The sequence below is a fragment of the Acomys russatus genome, chromosome 18 (assembly GCF_903995435.1).
Source record: "Acomys russatus chromosome 18, mAcoRus1.1, whole genome shotgun sequence".
Taxonomy (NCBI): domain Eukaryota; kingdom Metazoa; phylum Chordata; class Mammalia; order Rodentia; family Muridae; genus Acomys; species Acomys russatus.
This window is the reverse complement of record NC_067154.1, coordinates 7656585-7681557: the sequence shown is the minus strand read 5'-3', so window position 1 is coordinate 7681557 and position 24973 is coordinate 7656585. Positions and strand designations below refer to the sequence as shown.

At 44.1% G+C, this 24973-nt stretch overlaps 1 protein-coding gene across 1 annotated transcript in view; it reads right to left on the bottom strand.

The window, feature by feature from the left end:
• Positions 1–24973, bottom strand: part of Kif13b (kinesin family member 13B) — a gene marked incomplete at its 3' end in the record, with an annotated part of 89564 nt that overhangs the window by 36370 nt on the left and 28221 nt on the right. The window contains exons 11-21 of the mRNA XM_051160586.1: positions 20410–20540; positions 17648–17734; positions 15658–15848; positions 15004–15214; positions 13328–13490; positions 11738–11884; positions 10378–10527; positions 9945–10073; positions 4953–5123; positions 4170–4327; positions 1941–2073 (exon numbers count right to left, since the gene is read on the bottom strand). Of these exons, the coding sequence (XP_051016543.1) occupies positions 1941–2073; positions 4170–4327; positions 4953–5123; positions 9945–10073; positions 10378–10527; positions 11738–11884; positions 13328–13490; positions 15004–15214; positions 15658–15848; positions 17648–17734; positions 20410–20540 (1671 nt within the window). The remainder of the gene's footprint in view (positions 1–1940; positions 2074–4169; positions 4328–4952; positions 5124–9944; positions 10074–10377; positions 10528–11737; positions 11885–13327; positions 13491–15003; positions 15215–15657; positions 15849–17647; positions 17735–20409; positions 20541–24973) is intronic.

Here is a 24973-nt window from a genome sequence, read left to right as displayed (position 1 = left end):
AAATTAAATTAACATTTTAAAATGTTCAACTGAGCCAGTTGTGTTGGTTCACACTGTGACTTTAGCACTCAGGAGACGGGCAGGGAAAGCTCTGTTGAGTTTGAGACTACCTTGATCTGCGTAGAGCAATACAGTCTATCCTGCGTTATATAGAATTCCAGACCAGGTAGGCTATACAGAGTTCTGGAGCTACCTCAGGAGACCTAAACTAAAGCTGCTAGCCATGCAACATGGGTGCTAGGATCCAAACTAGAGAGCTGGCAAAACAGAAAGCATTCTTATTCACTGAGCCACTCCCCAGGCCCTCATGTTATACTTTAAAGTATGGAACCCTAGTGTACTAGACTTTAGAATGATAGAAAGTATAGTAAAAAGAGTATTTCCAAATTATTTCTACCAACTGTACTGAGATTTTTTTCTACTCTGAAAAACATGACATGAAAGCTAGAAGAGAGAACATGTGAGGAAGAGGAGGGACCAGCAAGTGGGGGATGAGAAGGGTGAATAAGCACAAAGTATGTGGGCATATGCAGGAAACCATCACAATGAAGACTGTTACTTTTTGCTAATCAAAGAGATTAATTACAAACGGAGGCCCTCCCTGTCACTGTCAGTCAGCAGCATAGACTGAAAGATTGCCATCTGGATGAGTGGTGAGGGCTCCACAGGCTGCTACACGGACTCAACCATACACACTTAACACCTGTCATATGTTGAACACAGGGCTTTATATATCACCCTCTAATTCTCACCCAAAGACATTGGTGCTAACCTCCTCTTCACGTTCCAGGTAAAGGAAAGAGGCTCATAATTACACAGCTCGGACCCAGCAGTCAGCCCTTGCACATGCAGTCCTTTCTGCCACTCTGAACTGCTTTCCTCATATTCACGAGTGTACGAATGCTGCTTGGTATATCTGCTTTATGGCCCACTCTTCAATTCTAACATTTCCTTGAAAACTTCTCCTTTCCAACCCAGCAAGAAGGCTCAGCCAGTAAAGGTGCCTGCTTCAAGCCTGATGGCCTAAATTCAATTTCCAGGACTTGAACAATAGAGAGAACCTACTTCTGTAAATTGTCCTCTGACCTCCACTGTGTCCTGTGGCATGCAAACTCACACATATACATACAAATAAATAAACATACAAAATGATAAAATGTTTTTCAAAAAAGCTTATTTTTTAACTGTTATACAAACTACTTTTAAAATACTATGCGTAGCAAGACTCTTGGCAAGAGAAGAAAATGTACATAAGAGACAATTTTAATATATTAGAAATGGACTTGGAGGGAGGGGAGGTGTAAAAAAAAAAAAAGAAAAGAAATGAGCTTGAAGCCAGGTGTGGTGCCACACGCCTTTAATCCCAGCACTCCGGAGGAAGAGGCTGGCAGATCTCTGTGAGTCCAAGGCCAGCCTGGTCTAAAAAGTTCTAGGGCAGCCAGGGCTACACAGAGAAACCCTGTCTCAAATATATATAAATGAAGAAATGAATGAGAAAAAAAGGGGGTTTAAAACAAAAATTTTAAAAAGTGTGTGTGTGAGAAATGGCTAAGGAAAGAGGTCTGAAAAAAAAAAAAAGCAGGGGGATTTGCAAACAAAATTAAAAACTGAAAAGGGGCAAGTAAGATGGCTAAGTAAGTAAAACAGCTTGCGGCCATGCCTAACAACCTGAGTTCAAACTCTACGACTATATGGAAAAAGAAGAAAACAAAGACTCATAAGTTGTTTCTGACTTCCACATGTGCACAGTGGCACACCCAATAAGTAAATAAATAAATGTCAATAAATTTAAATTTTTCAAAGAAATGGGCTTGACCATTGTATATTATTTCACCATCATCATCACCACTATCATCATCATCATCAAGACCTTTTTCGAAAGAATCCAGTGTAAGCCTTCTGGTGACAAGGAACTTATTATGGCGTCACAGTCTTGGTACCTGCCGGAGCTGGAAAACCCCTCCTGTTGGAACATCTTTTGCAGCAATCACTTCTACGGGGCAATATTCACCGTTCTCATTCTGTTCCAAGATCTGAACCCAGAATTCTAACTTTCTGGTGACTTCACTCCACCTAAAAAATACAAGCAGGTCTTGGGAAATGATGCCTCTTTGTAGGCAAGGTTTCATGTATTCCAGGTTATGCTCGCACTGCTATCAAGTTAAAGGTAACCTTTAGCTTTCAACAGTCCTGCTTCCACCAGGCGGTGGTGGCGCACGCCTTTAATCCCAGCACTGGTGGATTGCTGTGAGTTCAAGTCCAGCCTGGTCTACAAAGCGAGTCCAGGACAGTCAAAGCTAGACAGAGACCCTGTCTCAGGGAAAAAAAACAAAAAACAAACAAACAAAAAATATCCCTGCTTCCTTCTACAGAGATTACAGGTATGTGCCAACATACACAGTGTATGCAGTGCTTCATGCATGCTAGGTAAGCACCCTACCGACTGAGCTGCCTCCCCAGCCCTAAACCATGCCCTCTCCTTCAATAGAGATAGCTTAGGATCGTACACTGACTTAACAGAGAGAATACCTTGAACAGAGGAGCCCAGTGAAATGATCCTTAGATCAGCACATAAAGGCAAATGCCATGAACAGCAAGCCAAACTCCCAAGACCAGTTTTCCACTGCTGTTTTGAGGAATTCAGGTGGCCCTCAGTGCTAAGCAAATGCCCTACCACTGAGCTACACCTCTAGCCACTGGCCCTCTTATATTGTTTAGAAAATTGCAGTGTGGGGCTTGAACAGTGGCTCAGAGTTAAACCCCACAAAAACAGTGGGTAAAATGGCTATCCCACCAGTAATCCCAGTAAACAGAAGACAGAAACAGAGGGGTCCCCAGGGCAAGCTGGACATTTAGAGCGGCTGAACTGAGGAGCTCTGGGCTCAAGAGGGAGACCCTACCTTGATATATAAATTGGAAAGCAACTGAGAAAGACATGTGACATCAACCTCTGAGTTCTACATCCATGCACATATGTGTCCAAACACATGTGAACATGCACACGCACGCGCACGCACACACACACAGACACACACACACCCCACAGCATACTGAGAGAGCATTCTCAGAAAAAGAGAGAAAAAGATTGTAACAAATACACTTAAAAATGGTTATCCAATGATTGAAATATCTTAGCCAGTATTCATAAGCCAAGTACAAATGCACTTCTCAAAGGAAGGTGTCATCTGTGATTTGACAAGGATGTACTCTAAGGCCAGTAAGAAAATTAAGAAAAAAAAATCTCACCTTCTAATTTAGGTGAGAGAAAATCTAATTTAGGCTAAAAGAAAGAAAAAATCTGGTTCTAGTCTATAATTAGACAGAGTTTTAAAACATCCCCTTTTCCAGTCATTCCCTTTTAACTCTTTTATGCCATCAAATGAGCTACCTCCTCCCATGTTAAAATTAGAAAGGGCTGGGGGGTGCAAAACTGCACAGCACTTGCCTACCATATGAGGGGCCTGGGGTTCAAATCCCAGAAGTACTAAATCAAACAGTGACCAACCCCAAACACCTGGGACCTAAAGACAGAGACAACATGAATGCTGCAGCAGACTGCTGTCCGTCTCCATGGCTGGCTAATCAGACAAACTCACTGTGGTAAGTGACCTTTCCCCTGAACTTTATTTCACTGTTGTGTCTCAAACACCATGTGCTTCTTCCCATCGTTCTCTAACGCTCCCTGTGTTAGGGAAATTGTACTGAGAGACGAAAGCTCTGGAGTGGTGATGCTTGGGAAAAGGCGGCCATGAATTCATGAAACAATGGAGATGGCTCCTTGTTGAAGTGCCCACTAGAGTCTCAAGCTCCAGAACATGCACAATGATGGGTGGTCAATGTCTGCCTATCATCCCAGCTCTGAGCAGGCAGACACAGGGTCCCTGGAGCAAGCTGGCTAGCCAGACTAGCCCTGTTGCTGAGCTCTGAGTTTGAATGAGGGGCCTTGGGCCTCAATGAATAAGGTGAAGAATGATTAAGGAAAACTTCACAAGTCAATACCCACAGGCACTAGCACACACCCGCACCTCAACTCATACAAATATGTATACACACATGTATATACCATACATATACAAGGGAAAGAAAAATAATTTTAAAAAAACAAATGACAGTCATCTCCAGCAATTTTCTAAAACTAGAAATGGGAATCCAATGGATATCAAAGTCACCTGTCCCGAAGACTCCTTGTTTTTGCTTGGATGATTCCCAAATCCCACAGGGCTGGATTTTTCCGAGGATCATTCATTTTATGTCCATATACCTCAATGGCCAGGGCCCCTTCTGAGAGATACTCGATGAAGTCTTCTGTGATGTTAACATTAAACTCCTGAAACACAACAGGTCATTGCAGAGCAGCATGCACTGGCTTGGTCTCGCAACCTTAACAAGGCATCATATCCTAATGCTATTAGGAAAGAGATAGAGACAGTGGCATGCTTCCCTTCATAGGACAGAGAGTCACTTAACACCAACAGCGATGCACACACAGACTAACACTTTGTTTTCAAATACAGTATCGCTGTGAAGGGAACTGGAGAGATGGCTCCATACTTAAGACTGATTACTGCTCTTCCAGAGGACCCACATCCAGTGACTCACAACTGCCTATAGGTCCAGATCCAGGGGCTTAGTAGCTCTGGGCTCTGTGGGCACCTGCACTCCTGTACACACCATCATCTTCACTAAAACACTAGTTTCTTGATCTTATTATAAAGCACAGACTCCATCTGGAGAAGAGTGCGCACATGCACATCCACACGAGCCCGCTCTTCTTTGAACAGAAGGGAATCCTTGATGGTGGGCATGCTGAATGAACTAACGCCTTGGCGCAGGACTAGAGAACACTCCAAGATGAAGACTGGCGCAATCATCCAGAACACAGCACCCACTCTTTAGCGGTGTTTATGTGAGTGACTTAATTAAAACACTGAGGTAGAGTGGGAAGAACTCACGCTGCAATGATCGAACACAACCATACACTGCGGCTCCTTGCTGGTGGGAGATGAAGAGGTATCGACTTCGGGGGCAACAGTCACTGGCTCCTGCTGATCCCAGAAGTCATATTTGCAGAAGACAAAGTGGCACAGATGTTGCGGCAATCCTGTGGCTTGGAGTATTTTAACCTGAAGGGAAAGCAGGCTCCATTTGTATCTCAACCGGCAGGATCTAAGGAATGCTTACTTCAGAGACTTGAGGGGAGGGGTCCTGCCCTGACTCTGTCACCAACCGTTCATCTACTTCACGGTATCTCATTCACTGTGGTCCCAGGACTAGCACACAGGCCTGACATGAGGTGACAACAACAAGATACCACAGTAGATTCTGGGCAGCACTCAGCTGACAAGAACATTGTATGTCAGAATGTAGGATACCATCATCATCACTGAAGAAGGTTCTGGAAATCTATATCACTTAGCATTTCATAAAGAAAGCACAAAGCCACTTAGCACAATGAGCAAAGCACAAAATTGTGTCTGAGTCAATAAGCAGCAAAGGGCAGGCATTCATCCAGTCATTTCAAGTATAAGGAGGAGCTCAGTTCTGAAATAGAAATGTTCCATGCTACAATCATATCACCTTATTTTTATTTTACCCCTACCTGGAATCTCACTCAGCATGTGGAGGGAAGAACAGAGGAGGTGAAGACCACAGAGTTGCTGTTTTCTGCACTGATATTTACCCCATGCCCTCCCCCTGGAGAGTGATGGCAAACACTCAAAGGAACCCTGGAGTTCATGATTATCAAGTATGGCCAGAAAGCACATGCTCAATGACCCAGAAAAAAAAAAAAAAAAATGCCTGTAACAGAGTCCTTTTAAAAATAACTTAATTTTTAAATAATTTAAAAATAACTACAAGGATGTGTGTATTATTGTATGTAGGTATATGCATGTGAGTGCAGGCTCTCGTGGAATCCAAAGAAAGTATCTGATCCCCTGCTGGAGTTACAGGAAGTCATGAGCTGCCTGATATGGGTGCTAGGAACTGACGTCTGGCCTTTTACAAGAGCAGCAAGCACTTTTTTTTTTTAATTTGTTCACTTTACATCTTGATTGTAGCCCTCTTCCTCATTGCCTCCCGATCCCCCGCCCGCCCTCCCTCATACCCTCTCCCTCCCTTCCCTAGTCCTGAGAAAGTAGAGACCTCCTCTGCTAACATCTGACCTCAGACCATCAAGACTCATCTAGACTGCCTGCATCCTGTTCCTCTGTGGCCTGGCACGGCTGCCCTGACAGGGGGAAGTGATCAACATATTGGGGCCAGAGTCCATGTCAGAAGTAGTCTCTACTCCCCATATTGTGGGACCCACAAGGAGACTGTGCTGCCTGTCTACTACATCTAAACAGAAGGTCTAGGTCTGCAGCACCCGGCTCTTCCACCCAGATTTGTTGGCTCCATTGTTCTCCTTGTGGAGCTCCTGACCATCCAGGCCCCTCTACTCCCCAACTCTTCCACAGACTCCTGCGCTCACCCTGAGTTTGCCTGTGTGTCACAACATCTGCTTGGATTTCCTCCTGGGTGGAGTCTGTCAGAGGACCTCTATGGTAGGCTCCCTTCCTGTTCCTTCTCTTCAGCTGCTTCTGGTTCTATTCTATTTGTCCTTCTGAAGGAGAGCTAAGCATTCTTTCTAGAGTCCTCCTTGTTATGTAGTTTCTTTAGAGAAGCAAGTACTCTTTAACCACTCTTGGCCATTTCTCCAGCTCCATTCATATACACATAAATTAAACTCTCCAGCTGCTCTCTTTTTTAAAGTTGTCTGAGTCACTTCGTATCTATTGAACAAATTTATTAAGAATGAATTGAACTAGATGGTGTAAGTTCTCGTGGTTACACAACCTCAACTATGACTGTGGCATGTAGGGATCTGAGAACACAAAATAATGCAAAGCAGATTTCCTGTATAACAGGCACAAAACAGGTCAGCAAGAAGCATCGACTTCATTTTATAGCATTTCTTCTTGTTATGTCAACAAACCTGAGGCACCCAGGCATCAAGTCTCTGACAGGCTCTGAAAGCCTAATGCATTTTCTCTCTCTACATCAAACTGATGATCAGTATTCTAGGATACACTGTCCAGGAAAATTTTTCAGACTTTTTTCTCTACATATTTAAAATATTTATTATATACCTTAAATGAAGCAATGTGCTGTGGGGGGGGGGGTGTCACAGATGATTATAAGGTCTTGGCATTGCACAGATTTAAAAGTATCCTTGCTACTTACTGGCTTGTGTGCTGGTGTAAACTAAAGTCTTAAGCTTAGCTTTCTCCAGGCGGAGAGGGGAAGATTTATGTCCAGCCTTATAGAGGTGAGGCCTCAATAATGAAAGAACTGAGATGAGTGACAGCAAGGCCAAACACTGCTAGGCAGAGTAGCACACATACTGATTTGTGATCTGAAAGCCATCTCATTCCTTCAGAAATGCACCTATGGCTGAAATAAACAAGAGGCAAGGTCAGATAAGCTGACCTGCCCTCTCAGCAGCTCCTGGGGGCTGAGACTGCCAAAAATGAGGAAAACATACCAAGCACATAGGCTGCTGGAAATTTTTGTTGTTTAAATTTTTACTACAAAAATTGAAATCACCACAAGGTGTCAGGATAGCACTCAACTTGCAGCTCGATATGAAAGAAGCAAAGTGTACTGGCAGACAGCGACAAGATCTGGAGCTTTCAATGTAATGTTTCTGAAGACAGAAATATGGGCATACTTTTTCATTATGGAAAAATGAATGCAGATGTCTGTCTGTACAGCCACTTATTTCCCATGCTCACGGTGCCAAAACTGTTCCCAGGTTTGACTGTCCAAAGGACCATAATTCACTGCCGTGTCTTATCTGCCCTTGTCTTTTTACACAGTGGCCCCCACAGCTAGGGCTTGATCTCTAAGAGGTATGTCCCACTCAAATGAACACTGCTTCTTAACAAACGGTGGGGCCTGGGTCTGAAAAAGGAAATGTATGCAGAATAAGACAAAATGTCTGCCGTATCCAAAAGCTATCAGTCAGTGAGGGTCAGGCTCATGTCTACATGACTCGAGAGCCAATTGAAGGAGCTGCTATCACTCAAATATGGAAACATTGGAGCTTTGATACAAGTAATGAATACCCAGGATTAAAAGACACATGCTAAGTCTGAGTCATTATGACATGAAGATGACTTTAAAAACGAGTAATTTTCACAGAAAAACACACCAACACCTATAACACAGCCTTGCTTTCCTATTATAGGGTGCATTATGCCTTGCTACCAACCTGCGTCTAACACCTCTGAGCATGCCATGCAATGACAATCAACAGATCAATAGGACAACAACATAAGTGTTACAACAAGAAAACGGAAAAGTGAGAAAAAATACAGTTCTAGAGGTAAAAGAAGCCTGGGTGACAGACAACAACAAAGATCGCTCCCAAAGCTATGTTATCTCAGATACAGCCCTGACTGCCCTGGAACTCATTCTGTAGACCAGGCTGGCCTTGAACAAAGATATTTGCCTCTCGAGTGCTGGGATTAAATGAAGGGCATGGGCCACCACTGTCAGGCATCATTCTCATTATTTTACACTATGAAAAGTGACCTCCCGAAGATGGAATCACTGTCTGCCACCTCGGAAATGGGCCATGTGGAGCCAGAAAGCCTGCATCTCCATCTCTGGGAACCAAACACATCACCTGGAGGAAGAGGTTCTGAAGCCAAGTACAAATGAGTAAGAATGAGACTGTTAGCGAACTGCCCCTCCAACAACAGCAGCTCATGTCTTAGAGCACTTCAGGCCTCCTCACCCTGCACTGTTGCAGAAAGCAGCCCAGCTCCCTACAGCACTAGCTTCCCCCTATCTATGGCTCTTTTCAACAACCCCAATCTAGAAGTATTTACCAAGAAGAAGCCTGCCCTAGGATGACTTAAGAACCAAAAACTGACCCAGGCTTCTTCACACGTTTTGTTTTGTTTTGTTTGTCTCGAGACAGGGTTCGTTTCTCTGTGTAGCCTTGGCTGTCCTAGACTCACTTTGTAGACTAGGCTGGCCTCAAACTCACAAAGATCTGCCTGCCTCTGTTTCCAGAATGCTGGGATTAAAGGCTTGCGCCACCTCTCCAGCTTCACAGAGCTTTTAAACACCAAAATCCTGCCAAAATTCTGAGCCACTAGCAGCACTAGTGCACTAGGGGGCATCTGGAAACTCAGGCAAGAACTGCACCCTAATGGAAGAGGAGGGAATATGACACCCTTCACACTATTCACCAAGAAACACCACAGCCCTTGTAAACCTGGTGTTAGCTGACACCCTCCCCTGCAGCCTCATTCTCCAAGAACCTTCCTCAGTCTCCCTGACAACCTGCCATCTGAATTCACAGGTGCCCTGTGTGCCTGTATATCTGGAGCCTGCTGCTTCCCAGCAATGGATGACTCTAGAGGCTTCTGCTCCTGGATAGCAGGAACCTGTCATTTTCACCTCTACCCTGGTACCTGATGCAGCTGTTCGAATCAACACTCGCAGTGTGCCATGGACAGCATTCAAAGGAAGACCAGACAGGAAGGGCTGGGCTGGGCTGGAATGGCACATGCAAAGGTAACCAGGGAGAAGCACAGAGAAGCTGGGCAGAGTGAAAATGGCTGCAGCTAAGGGACAGGACCACAGAAAAGCAGCATCCTTAGCAGAACTCGAAGGCTCCACTAATAGAAAACTCATATGGCAGGACAAATAAGCAGGCTCACTCATCCTGCTTGCTGAGTGCCAGAGAAAAGAAGGGACTCGTCCAAGGCCACAGAGAGAGTACTGTAAGTGCTGAGCGAGTCTTTCCAGGAAGCATGACAAACACAATCCCTAAGATACTGAAGACTAAGAGATACTTTTGCAAGTTGTTGAAATGAGCTTATTATGTAAATACCTACAGTCTCGTGTATGGTCCACTAGGCTCCTTCCAGAATGGGTCTAGGGCTTACCATGCAGACCAGCCTGTTCTCCTGGGCTTCCTTTTCTGAGCTGACCTCTGTAGCATCATCTCCACCTGCGATCCTCTCTCCAATGGCCCCACTGAGTCGCATCACCTCCACATGCAGCCGGCCTGCCACCTGAAGTAAGAAAGCAAAACAAATGCTTTCTGGGTTGGATTCTTTCTCCCTTTAAGGACCTATCTTCCTTGATAAAGCCAGAGGGAATAATGTGTAGAGCAAATTTCTAACAGCTGCTCTACAACCTAAGTAAAACAGGAAAATCTTGCTTATAGTCCTATGGAAACACAGGGCGTCCACAACACAAGTACTTGTCATTAGTCAGGACTGGTTAAAAAATAAAGGTATTAACAACAAGTGTCCTGTCACCACCCCTCACTGTTCCCTGAACTGCTCTGTAGAATCAAGCAGAGTGAAGGCCAACCTCTCCCCTCTGGTTGATGATTGGCACCGCATACTGTAATTTCACGTCATAAAACAGGGTCTCCAGGAAGACATTGGCCACACCAATGAGACTGTGATTTTCCTGCTCATCATAGAATGGGTCAGCACGCTTGAAGTAAGAACGGGTGACCTGAAAGAGATTTCAAACATACAACCTCAAAGCAAAAAAAGGAAGAAAAGAAAAAAAGAAATCATATAAAATAAACCCATTTGACCAACACCTTTTACCACTATATCCTGACTCCTACTTTTTTTGTTTTGTTTTTTGTTTTGAGTCTCACTGCATAGCCTTGTTGGTCTGGAACTCACTGTACAGAGCAGGCTAGCCTTGAATTCAGAGATCCTCCTACCTCAGTCTCCAAGCACTTCGACAGAGAAATAGAGTGACTAAGAGAGAAAAACTGAGAGCACTGTACCTCCTCATTGTTCTTTTAGGCAAGATTCTATTCAGTGCTGCACATCAGGGCAAAAGAAGGGATTTTTGCATTTGTTTTTACACCTATTTCTAAGTCAAAATAGGAGAGGGATACAGAAGAAAAGTACAAATTTAAGCAAAAATAACATCTAACCATAAAAAGCCATTTGTATGATGACAATATGGAAAAAAAAAACATTAAAAAAAAAAGCTAAGGAAGAAAGCAAGTCCACCTGGAAACAGGGCCAGCAGAATTGAAAACACTGGTACAGGTAGCAGAGTGTGGTAGTGTACCCCCACAACCCCACTCAGGAGGCTGAGGCAGGAAGAGCATGAGTTCAAAATCAAGCTGGGCTACAGAGAGACCCTGTCTCAAAAGAACAAATGTTCAGAAGAAAACAACAAAATATATGGGGTGTGTTTCTCTTTTAAGCAGGAACAACTACATGGCTGACCCAAAAAAACCAACCAACAACAACCAAAAAAAAAAAACCTGGCAACAAAAGAGCCAATGACAGTACAGATCTGGAGCACTTCCTTCGGGATCAAAATGCCTTCAGAAACCTTCCTGACAGGACAGACAACAGGGTGCCCTATGAATGGGAACCATGAACCGTGGGGCACCGTGTTTACAGTGTGCTGAGAGCCTGGTCCCTGCCTCAGTGAGAACCCCAGAGCAAGCTGAGACAGATGGAAAGGGGAAATTCTGCTGGAATCCAAAGAGAAAAGAGATAAAAAATGAAAACATGCACATGACCAACTAAAAATTCTTATTTAGCTAAAAACTTAAGGATTAAAATAAATTTTACTTTAAAACAACAACAACAATTTTGGGAAAGCATCCAACGTCCCCAGAGCTAGGCAGATTCACTATGGTGAGACTCCTTCTCCAACTACCCAGGGAAGCAATTCTTCAGCAACTTACTGGGCTGTCTTCTTCACATTCCTTCCATTCCTGATAGAGGTCTCTCATATCCAAAAGCCTGTTTTCCAGCTTTTCCAAAGACCAAATCTGCTTTCCTTTTCCTTTTCTTCTCACCTGGATGGCAGGTTCACTGAGGAGAGAGCCTCGCTGCAGAGACAGGAGTTGGTAACAAGGCAAAGTTAGCTAAGATAGTTATAAAACTTTTTTTTCTTTTTCTCTCTACTGAGACAGGGTCTCATGTAGCCCAGGCTAGCCTCAAATCCCTGATCATCCTGCCTCTACCTCCTAAAGGCTGGGACTATAAGAATGTACCACAATTCTAAACTAACAACTTTTTATTTTCAAAAGTGTGAAGGGTTTTTAGTGTGTGTGTGTGTGTGTGTGTGTGTGTGTGTGTGTGTGTGTGTGTGTGTGTGTGTGTGTGTGTGTGTAGGACAGAAGTTATCTTGCAGGAGCTGGCTAGCATTCTCCTTCTGAAATGTGGGTCCTGGGATCAAACTCTGATTGTCAAGCTCAGTGGCAGGCACCTTTTACCCAATGAACTTGCCAGATTCCAAGATAATTTTTTTTCATTTGTTTAAGTGAATAGTATCTTCATGCAAAACTTTTGGGTTGGAGAGGAGACGCGGCGATTAAAAGCACTAGCTGGTCTTCCAGAGGTCCTAGGTTCATTTCCCAGCACCCACAGGGCAACTCACAATCTGATGCACTTTTCTGGTCTGCCAGTACCCATGCAGACAAAGCACCTGTATACATTAAAAAATAAATCTTAAAAAAAAAAAAAAAGTAAACTTTTAAAAGAGTAGCCACATGGAATGCCTTCAAGAGTAAATTATCAGCTGGCCATGGTGGTACACGCCTTTAATCCCAGCTCTTGGGAGGCAGAGGCAGGCAGATCTCTGTGAGTTTGAGGCCAGCCTGGTCTACAAAGTGAGTCCAGGACAGCCAGGACTGTTACACAAAGAAACCCTGTCTCGGGGGTGGGGGTGGGGTGGAAAAGTATGTAATCTATGGTGCTCCTGTCACTCATTTGAGAGCAAAAATGTCATCAGTTTCTTACTTAAAATGGCTAGAAGAGCAATCAGGCAGAGCCAGTGGTTGCTCAACACTGTATATGCACTAAGTGCCACTGAAGCACTCTTCCTACAACAGTAATGTTTCCAGTGTGCTAGTGCATGCTTATACTACTACACTCAGGAGGCTGACGCAGGAGGATGGAGAGTTCAAGGCCAGCCTAAACTATTATAAATTATATTACAATTCAAAGATCCAAGAAGATGTGATGGCTCATACCTGTATTCCCAGAACTTGGGAGGCTAAAGCAGGAAGATTGCCTTGAATTTGAGCCCTTCTCTCAAAAAACAATAAAAAGCAGCTATGGGGAAAGGAAGCTGGATGAGACTGATAGGCGCAAAGGAAACAAGGAGTACATGCCTAGTGGCTAACAGATACACACAAGCATGCACACACAGAGGCACACACACTCAGAAAATTAGAAGGAGCTAGGTTCCCACTAATCCAGTCACATGGGTAGAGCCCAGTGAGGCCTCTGGGATGGCATCTCTGCTGTGTAGAAGATGGATGCCTCACCTTCCTATTGGCATCCAGGCTGGAGGCTGGAATCTGAAGGGTAACTTTATACTCAGTTCTTTTATCCAGCTCCTCTGCGATGTAACCAGCTTCTCGTACCAGCAGGTTGGCCTTCACAATCTGCTCCCTCAGCCTCATCAAGCTGTTGTTCAATGTTGCTTCTCTTTAAGACAAAATAAAAACAAGACTGGTAGAAATGGGTAGATATAACACACAAAATAGCATATGGAAAACCATGCTCACAATCAGCTCATTCACAACTCTCTTCTGTAGACACAAACGTGGCACTACTACCACACCATGCACACACTGTTCTCTGAACCATGTTGCAAGCACAGCACTCTTTGCATAGCAAGCTGGCCAAAGGTAGGTGCAGGGCTCTGCAAATTCAACTGCATATGAAACACAAAGCATCCTGATCAACTCAAGATCCCCTCAGTAGGACTGAAGATTCTACATGCCTGTCACTCCAAGCTGGCAGGGATGACGCCTGTGTGTAGGAGGTTGGTGTTAATACTCTGGAACCATGGGAGAGAGCATTTAGTGCCATGCCAATTCGGCCACACAGAGGCCAAGCTGGTGCTCTACAGAATATTAGCATCGTGTTTTACCTAACTCACCTCATCAGTGTAGACTATCAACTTTCTTTCCTCCTTTAAGAAAAAAAAAAAATCTACCAACTTTCAGAACCTAAAGCATGATACAATGGCAAAGTACTCTTCTCTACTCAAAGCCAAAGGCCATAGGCCACCCAGACTGAAAATGGGTGGCACCTAACATGGCATTTTGTTGATGATGGTGGTTTTCTTGAGACAGAGTCTATGTAGCCCTGGCTGACCTGAGACCACACTAGTCTTTGTTGTTTTTTTTTTTTTTTTAAGACATAAAACTTTTTTATTATACTCACTGTGTATCTGTCAATGGAAGGAGGGCATAAGCTCCAAGTCAAAGGACATAACAAGAGAGCATTAAATTAATTGAATGTGGAATTGATGCTATAAAAAATCTAGCAATACTTTTTTTTTAAAGTATCAGTTGACTTTTTTTTTCTTTAACAATTCTTTTTTTTTTTTCCCATTTTATTTTCACACTAGTCTTTGACTTGCAGAAATTTGCCTGCCTCTGCCTCCTAAGTGCTTGAATAAGAGACATGTGTCACACACCCAGCTAACATGGGCTGTTTTCAAAAAAGTTGAATGTACTGGCAACTCCCATCTTTCCAAAAATGAAAAATAAGAGCTGGAATGCAGCCAGGTGGTGCACTAAGCCATGGGTTCAATCCTCAGTGCTGTGAAAGGAAAAGAGAGAAGAAGAAAAAGAAAAAAAAAAGATGGGCAGCATGTAAGCAGAGACCTGCAATCCCAATGCTGAGGCAGGAGGATTCTTAAGTTCCAGGCTAGCCTACGCTACAGAGTGACTTCAGAGCCAACTCGGGAGATACATATGTGTAAGATTATGTTTCAAAATAACAACAAAACAAACAAATGAAAGAGGAAAAAAAGGGAGAGGAAACAAAGAGAAGGGAGAGGTTAAGAAGAGAGAGAGAGACTCACAAAGTAGTGGCTATAACACTCTCTTGAAATGATTTTCTTTTGGGAGCATCTGGCGTTCCCATCTAGAACCTCCTGAGTGGGGAGCACAAGCACTACCCACACCAGGCCATCCGCCATGCCCACCTCTCTTCAGCCCACTGTCTCAAGCGCTGCTGTGCACTGGGTGAGTGGAAGGAGAGCCGGTCCACACTGCGGCAGTTCTGCCTCTCAGGAGACAGCCTTCTTCGGAGCTGTTCCAGCTCGTGTTCGTACATGAGCCTCTGGCGCTCCAGAGCAGACCGCTTCTCCTCCTCGTGCTGCTGTTCTAGGCTGTTCAATATGGACTGCATTGGGTCTGAACACGTGGGGGGAAGCACAGTGAATAACAAGGATGGAACACTGCAGACATCCATCATCTGAACTGCCATAACCCAATACCATATGAGACAATTAGGAGAAAGAGTGGCTTTCTAACTGCCAGTTACTTCTATTACATACTTTACATGATTTCACACTGTCTGCCATGCAGAAAAAGAGAGAGCTAAAATATGTTCTATGCTAAACCTAGGTGATAGCAAATGCTCCGGGAATATAAGAAGTCAAAGGCAGTCACACTTCAAACCTGGGAAATTCCACCCATGAGGACAAGTTTGCAGTGATTTGTTTGTCACAGCAGAGAAAGTGAATGGTCTGTAAATACAATCAATTATTATAGCCAAGGCCAGAGTTCAGAGGTCATCAAGGGACGTTGTCATCAAAACAAGCTCAGTGTCTCCCACAAGCACAGCCCGTGCTCACCATTGCTGCCCAGAGCCTTCATGGTCACCTCCATCTGTGCATACTCGAAGTTGAAGTTGATCTCACTGGACACCTCACTGGAGGAGTCTCCGTCGGCATCCAGCTGCTCAGAGCTGCTGTCATTGTTCAGAGAGGAGTCATGTTTCTCATCCTCTCGCTCTGCTTTCTTTTTCTTTTTTGGAAGATTGAGTCTTGGGGCAAAAAAAGGACATTACTTTTAAAATTAAGGACACTTATTCATTCCATTCCCTCCATACTGGCATTTGCTAGAGGCCAAAGGAATGCCACAGCAACGTCAAGCAACTGTGCAATTAGAAGCTTCGTATTCTAGAAGTATAAATAAGATATCCACATGTATACAAGTGCTTACAGCAGAGTCCACACAACTTCTGCAAGCTGAGTGATAAGGAAAAGCGGAGGAGCACATTAGGATGGAGAACTATACACGCTAACAAGATTCCACATATTTTATAAGTAAAACACCACAATGCACACAAAAGCCATACAGAAACCATCTGAGGGCTTCAAGATTAGTCAGCAACACTTTAGTGTGAAAAGGGAAAAATAAAAAGCATTTCCCATGAGCTTGTATCCATCTACCATTTCCTCTAAAATCAAAACATCAAGTAGCATACAGGTAAGGATCAGCATCAGTTAGAAGAAAAGTTCATTTGACAGCTGAAGCACACTGGCCAGGGGCAGAAAGGAGGCCCCAGGGTTTCGATGCTACAGCAGCCAGCCTGCCTCACCATGCAACACAACACCAGCCATGTTTGGGAAACACTATTACAGTCACAGGTGAGAATCTTCCTTTCCAGCCTCCCTTGCAGTTATTGAACAGAGTACACTCAAGGGAAGTAAGAGGAAGATTTCTGGTGCTACTGAGAGGACAGCAAGGCTGACTGCTACCTCCTTCACTGCCCTTTTGTCCCTGTAAGCTGAATGCTTCTTTCATAGCCACAGGGAACAGCTAGTCCATGGGGAAATGCCAAGAAAATGGTAGACCACAGCCATGGCCTTTTTGAGAGGCTCAGCTCACTCTAGCAGCTTTTCCTGAGGACTTCTCATTCTGTCTCAGAATATACAACCCGATTAAGCCATCGGTCAGTGTCCAGTGTGCTCAGACTCGCTGAAAGTGTGATCAAAGAAACTACCAAGGACCCAGGGGTCCCGGTCAAACTAAGGCACCAGCCAAGGATAATACAGGCGGTAAACATTAAACCCCTACCCAGATCTAGCCAATGGTCAGAACATTCTCCACAGTTGAGTGGAGAGTGGGATATGACTTTCTCACGTACTCTGGTGCCTCACATTTGACCATGTCCCCTGGAGGGGGAGACCTGGTGGCACTCAGAGGAAGGATAGCAGGTTACCAAGAAGAGACTTGATACCCTATGAGCAGATACAGGGGGAGGAAATCCCCCTCAGGAACAGTCATAGGGGAGGGGAATAATGGGAAAATGGGAGGGAGGGAAGAATGGGAGGATACAAGGGATGGGATAACCATTGAGATGTAACAAGAATAAATTAATAATAAAAAAAATTTAAACTTAAAATTAAAAAAAAAAAAGAAAAGAAAAAGAAAACGAAACTACATCCAGGTTTTCTACTACTGCTTTTCAGACAAAAGGAAAATAACAGTGTGTATAGACGCTGGTGACTGATAGATAGAAAGCACACCCATCATTTACCAAAAAAGAATGAATTCTGATACCAATTGGGGAGGATGGGAAAGGGATCTTATACTGGGAGGAAAAATAAATATGTACAAAAGCTTAGTACTTTTGATGAGGAGACTTAACTCTAAGCCTCCAGGGTCTGTATATTTATGAACAGACATACAAGCTATGCATACAGCATCATCACAGGAGCTTGAGCACACACACAGTAAAGTGTCATTTTTGTGGTGTTCACACTTAAAATAACTCTTCTGTTGCAGAACACAGTCTTCAATGGTCTCCCACTTTCAGGGATGTAAGCAATGTCATACCTGAAGAAATGGTTGTTTCCCCATAGTATCCTGTCCCCATGGTGTAGCTGGATGGGGCTGGAGACAGAAGACCCATTTACAAATGTTCTGTGAGGAAAAGAGGACAACATGAGTAGGATTATCATACCCTCTGCTTTCACTGCCTAATACCACAGTGGCTTTAATTTCTTCAAATAAAACCTGCCCTTGCTGACTTACCTCAAACGCTGATGACATTAAGCATTATTATTTTCCTGTCTTCAAAGTTCTAGGCACACATTGATAGCACTGTCAGAGATCAATCTCTCTGTTTCCCAAAACTCTGAACGTCTCAGACAGTAGGGAGGAGTAAACATGGACTCATGACAGGTAATAATGAAAGACCGAGCAATGAAAGAAAGCACAGGCAACCAGATGGATAAAGAGCCAGTCAAGTGACCAAATTCTAGAAACAGTGGCAGATACCAAGGATACAACATGAGCTCTACATATAATTCTGAAACTGCCCATGGCAGAGACCATCATCATGTCTTTTCAATCCAGAGACATCGCATCAGTTCAGCTGAGCTGTTTAGTCAACAAAAGACTTCAACGGTAGACATGATGGGTAGAACACTAGCATAGGAGGAATTTGGAAGCACGGGAAGAAGTAGAAAACTTGTCTGTGCATATTCCCAGGATACCAGCCCCACGCCTCTGTCTTGCCAAGTGACTTGCTGGCTGAGAAGTGGGATGTCAAGTACAGATTCTTTAACTTGTCATGGAAGGCCTTCCCTTCCTTCCACAAGGAGGTCCTCTGTGTCTCCTCCTTCCCTCTTCCAGTGAACTTCAGCTCCTCTGAAACTAGAGGTCTTTTCTGTACACTAAACATGATCAACTGTTCCTCCATGGGGAACTGTTTATTGCTTCATCAAGAGACAAGGCCCCACTCCAGCTTCCATAGTCTTCCTTGCAATCCAAATCCATTTTGGATTCCATTTCCTCTGCAGAGCCTGCTGAGCACTCCAATTTCTGAGTTCCTGTGAACACTGTAAAGCGATAAACCTTGTTTGGTTTGCATTAGACTGTTTGGTCTTTTTGAGGCAGACCCTCACTACGAAGGCCTGGAGCTCATGATCCTTCCGCTGCAGCCTCCTTAGTACGAGGCTCCTAGTATGCGCCACCACAGCAGACTATGCTATGCTCTTACCTGGCTTCATGCTTCCATGATTCTCCATGCCTTTCCATCCACACAAACTCTTACTCCCACTCAAACCTTGCTCCCCGTGTAGATTCTTTGGTACCATTCTTCAAACACAGTGAGTTAAGAAAGAAACACAGGAGGCCAAGCTGACACTTGGCTAGGCCAGTCTATTATAGACTATGCCAGTCATTAGTCTGTTGTCCTGTCTGACACTCACATGGATCATGCTGGCCACTGACCTGTCCCCTGTGCTGACACTCACAGACCATGAGCAACTCTGCTGAAGCTGCACACACCATGCGGCTGTACCAGCAAACAAATACAGTGTCATGAGAGAGAAATGTTCCACTGGACTGTCCCAAGATCAAGCAGTATGGCACTGAGTAAACCCTGACCATGAGCATTCAGCACTTTTACTATCTGAACCAACAAGACGAGACGTTTCTAGAAAATGCCAATGCTTTATGCCAAAGACAGTCATGCCCTGACTCACACAAAGAAGCACTTCAGTCTTCCTGGTGAGCAGTGAACAGAGAAAGCCTGTTGCCAAGGAAAACAATTGGCAGCATTTGTTCCCAGCAACAAGACTGCATGTTTTGATAAGAACTTCAAGTTCTGGAACACTTCTGTCCACATCTTCCACCCAAAGATCACTGGGAAATTATGCCAAATTGAACTACTTGGATCTGTCATTCAGACATGGGGGGCAATATATGGAATGACTACATGTGACAGTAATGGGGTGCCAGGGATGACCTGGAGTAGAACTGGGTTTTGGCTGAATGAGAAGAAGGCTTAGCAATTACTCCATCATTAAAAGTATAAGTAACAGGGAACTCCCCCAAGTAGTCACTGGCAGAGCTTAGCCCTAAAAGTCAAATGGGAGCTGACAGGTAAAAAGAATGGCAGAGGGGGCTGGAAAGATGGCTCACAGGTTGAAAGCACTCTTTGCTCTTCTGGAGTTCCGGGGTCAATTCCCGGCAGCCACATGGTGGCTAGCATCTATGAGGAGATCTAGTGCACTCTTCTGGCCTGCAGGTATACACGAGGGCAGAGGACTATATTCATAATAAATAGATAAATTTTAAAAATAAAAATAATAATGGCAGAGCAGAAGAGTTACAGGGCATCTAGAAGCATCTACCCAAACCAGAAAAAGAGCCTGCCAGCTGAGCAGTGAATGGAAGCACCCTAGGGTGGTAGAAAAGGTTCAAATCAAGATAAAGGGGGCTGGAGAGATGACTTCGTGGTTAAAAACATGTAGTGCTCTTCCAGAGCACCTGAATTCAATTCCCAACACCCATGTCAGGTAGCTCACAACCACCTGTAACTCCAGCATCAGACAATCTGATGCTTCTAGACTTCTTAAACATCTGTACCCATGTGCATATCCCACCACACACATATACATACACATAAATAAAAAGGAAACAAATCTTGTATTTAAAAAGTGAGGCCATGCGAGTGGGAGAGATGTTACGATTAAATAGAAACAGCCTGGCACCTAACAGGATGACTTAAGTAGGCTGAAAACAAAAACAGGCCCATGTCCCTCATCCCCCTGCACCTAGTGAGAGTCACAGTAACTTTAGCATTTTACCTTGTATTCTTCTGAGGGGTCAGCATGACCTGGCCTTCGGGCGTGATGTCTATGATACAGTGCTCAGGAAGAATGCCCATCCCACAGAGCTGGATGTCCTGGGAATTGGCTGACCCTATCAGCGTGTGCTCCTAAGAAAGAAGCAGAGTCTCCTGTAAATACTGGGCTAAGATCAGCTTTGCTCAGCTGCCTCAGCCACAGACTCTGAAAGCAAATGTACAGTGGCTCCCCAAGTTCATGACATGAGCTCTAGCTCCTTAAAAAAAGGCAACGTCCCTCTTACTTAAGCTTATATAAAATTTTATATTCATGTCTGCTTATATTCATTATTTCTGTTACCATCTTGATTCCAAATACTTTATACCAGTGTCAAAGTTTAAGCCATGTATCAACAATACATCTAAATATGGTCTAAAAACCACAGTTACAGACCTGGCCCTGGTAGATGGATGAAGAAGTATCAGTAGTTTGAGCCCAGCCTGTGCTACACAGTGAGCTCAAGGCCAGCTTTGGCTACCTGAGAAAAGAAAATTATCTGGTCTCAATCAAAATGAGACATCTACAAAGATAAACGCTATTTAAAGAAAATATCTGGGCCAGCAAAGTGGTTCAGCAGGTAAAGGCATTTGCTGCCAATCCCGACAGAGTTCAATCCCCAGAACCAACATGGTAGAAAGCTAACTTCCACAAGTTTTCTGCTGACCATGCATGCCTCATTTAAGATTCTTCTTCTTCTTCTTTTAAAGATTTATTTATTATGTATACAGTGCTCTGCCTGCAAGTACACCTGCAGGCCAGAAGAGAGCGTCAGATCACATTACAGATGGTTGTGAGTCCATGTGGTTGCTGGGAATTGAACTCAGGACCTCTGGAAGAGCAGTTAGTACTCTTAATCTCTGAGCCACATCTCCAGCCCTTCCTTTTTTTTTTTCCCTCCCCTAAGATATTTTTTTCTTTACTTTTTAAGCATGTGTTTTGCCTCCATGTATGTCTGTGCACCATGGTCAGGCAGGGCCTGTGGAGATCACACAATGACTTCAGATGCTGAGGGACTGGAGTTACAGACAGCAGTGAGTCACCATGTGGTACTGGGATTTGATCCCAGATCCTCTGGAAGAACAACCAGTGATCTTTCCAACTGAGCCATCTCTCCAACCCCTGTGTCTCAGCTCATAGTATCATTATCTTCAGAACTGGATCAGCTACCTAGTCACTGCCTAACTGTCCCAGGTTAATTCCTCCTCTAACACTGACTGGGACTTCCTGCCCACCATCACTTCTAGCATGGAAACTGTACAGGGCAGGGATATCCTGATTTCTCCCTCCTCTGAGCCTCACAACACTTAAGAACCAGTAATTACTGAGTTATTGTTTTGAGAATGCTATTTTCCTCTTTGTTTGGACTGTAAGCTATCCAAGACTCTTGCAACTGGTACAACCCACACAAGACACAGCCTAGAGTGGTGCTAGTATCTGCAGAGTAAATTACAAGTCAGCAGGAGACACCAACTCAACAGGGTAAAGTATAATCCAAGTTGTAGAAAAAGAAATTCATTTTTTCAACAAATACTTTGAGCACCAAATATGAGAGAGGCACTAGAAACACAAGAAACTGTCAGGTCCCAATTAGAGTTTCTATTATATATAGGACAATCCCAGTCTCTCACTTGAGGTTACAATTTATTGTGATTTAAAGGGTATACTAGAATCCCAGACACTAAATTCAAAAGGCTCAGCCCTGTCAGCTCCTTATGGCTCACTGTTTAAGTCAACAGTATGCTCTAAGCAACAGGAGAAAAAAACATATGAAGACATTTCTCTCAGACTATCTCCTAGGTACAAACAGGCCTATAACCTCAGCACTCGCAGGTTGAGGCAGGAACATTGTTAAACTCAGGTCAACCTGAGACTCAGTTTCAGAAACATGCTCCACCACCACCAACCAACACACACACACACACACACACACACACACACAGAGGTTTGGGAGGGAACCTAAAACTAGGGATGGAGTGATACACAGCAAGCAAAACAAGATGCGTTAGTAAGGAACTGTATCTGTGTGTAGGGCTGGGATCAATTTCAAAAGGTGAGAATATAAGGTACAGTAGAATACAGAGGGGGCCATGTTCTAGGGAAGAAAATCCTATATCCTGGATGCAGGAATGACATCAAAGATGACATGAGAAGAGTCACCTAGAAGTAAAGTCATCACATCTGAAATCGAATCCATCCCAACTGACTTAGAAGTTGCAGGCTAAGAAAAAAAATAATAAAGTGCAGCCTTCACATTCCCCCATCCCACATGGTGGCATTTTCTAAAGAAAGACCTTTCTTTGACTGAGTTCTCCCTTCTGAATGTGCCTTGTCATGAGTATGGTCTTGCCATTGGGTGAGCCTGGCACTGGCTCAGACTGGGGCCAAACGGGGCTGACCATTCTGGAAGAGAACCAGCTCCTCCACACAAGGGACCAGAAATGTTCCTGACTCCTCCAAACGTCCCTTTCCAAACTGCTACTGCTGATTTATTCAACTTTTCACTTATAGAACAGATGTCAATCAGGTTGCTTTTCAATGATTGTTTTGTTTTTCTGTGCATCCTGTAATTTGAATTGTATCACCTCTGAAAGGAAAACAAACAAACAAACAAACAAACAAAAAAAAACCCAGATTCTAAGAACACAAAGGGGCAGTGGGCCTCAGTCCTATTCTACTGTGCATATTCCCTGAAGTCCACGAGTGTCTGCAGCTTATGTTCTAACTCAAGATGCTGGAATAGGAGAGAGACGGCACTCCTTGCAAGCATGAGGACTTAAGTTTGATTCCAGAACCCACTTACAACACTTGTTATCCCAGTCCTGAGGAGGTCGAGACAGGAGGGTTCCTAGGGCTCACCTGCCTAATTGGTGAATGCCAGACCAATGAGAGATGCTGGCTCAAAGGAGTTAGGTGTCTTTCATGAGCATGACACTCAAGGCTGTTTGCTGATCTTCATATGCATGCCTACACACATATCTGTGTGTACATGTGCATACACATGCATACACAGCATACTAAAAAAAAAAAAAAATGCTGCCAACACTATTCAAAAGCTCCATAAGAGTGTGGTGGCGCACACCTTTAATCCCAGCACTTGGAGGCAGAGGCAGGCGAATTGCTGTGAGTTCGAGGCCAGCCTGGTCTACAAAGTGAGTCTAGGACAGCCAGGACCACACAGAGAAACCCTGTCTCAAAAAAAAAAAAAAAAAAGTGCGATGAGAACTGTGATGACATTTTTAATTTTCTATTTATTTTTGTGTATGGATACTTTATCTGCAAATACGTCTATGGGCCATTTGCATGCCTGATACCCTTGGGTCCAGAAGAGGGCACTAGATCCCTTAAAACTGGAGTTGCAAACAGTTGGATTTGTTTTGGTTTGGTTTGAGGCAGAGTTTCACTATGTAGCGCTGGCTGTGTGAAATTCTCTATGTAGAGCAGGCTGGCCTTGTATTCAGAGATCCTCCTCACTCTGCTTCCCAAGTGCTGTGATTAAAGGCCTGCACCACCATTTCCAGCTGTGGTTACAGACAGTTGTAAGCCACAACATGGGTACTAGGAATCAAACCCAGCTCCTCAGGAAGAGCAGCCAGTGCCCTTAACAACTGAGCCTTCTCTTCAATCCAACGTATTATTTTTAATAGGCAAAAACAGCATGTGTGGGAGAAAGGAGAATAAGGAATTCGGTATAGTTGTTTGACGTTTCTGTCTATAAAATTTGTCCATATATGCAGCCCTCACATGAAACCAGGAAGCTGCTCAGAGGCAACCTCCTTCAGTGTTTATGTAAAGAAAGAACTAGAAAGGCCTTGACTCTGACTAGATCTGCACACATTCATGTATGTGTCAAAGACATTATTTATTTAACTCACAGCACTGCCAAACATCATATGAGATACTTAGTAAAAACAAAAAAAGGGCTGGGTGTGGTGGCGCCTTTAATCCCAGCACTCAGGAGGCAGAGGCAGGTGGATCATTGTGAGTTCGAGGCCAGCCTGGTCTATAAAGCGAGTCCAGGACAGGCAAGACTACACAGTGAAACCCTGAATCGGCAGAGGGTTGGGGGGGAGGACTAAAAAACAAAACAAAAAAGGGGGGACTACCAAAATGACACTAAGCAATTATTCCAGTGTACCCTCACTGAAACGTAGGAAACTAGCTGTGCTGGTTGGATTTTTGTCAATTGGCAACTTGACACAAACTAGAGTACTTTGGGAGGGGGGAACCTAAATTGAGAAGGCTCCATCATATTGCCTGTGGGTAAGTCTGTGGAGCATTGATTACTGACTGACTGGTTGTGGAAGGGCCCAGGCTACCCTGGGCAGCACTGCCTCTGGGCAGGTGATCCTGGGTGGTATAAGGCAGCAAACCAAGAAAGGCACGGGAGCAAGCCAGTAAGCAGTGCTCCTCCATGATCTCTGCTTCGCTTTCTGTCTCCAGGTTCCTGCCTGGAGCTCCTGTCCTGGCTTCCTTCATGACAGGCTGTAAGCCAAAATAAACCCTTTCCTTACCAAGTTGTTGTAGA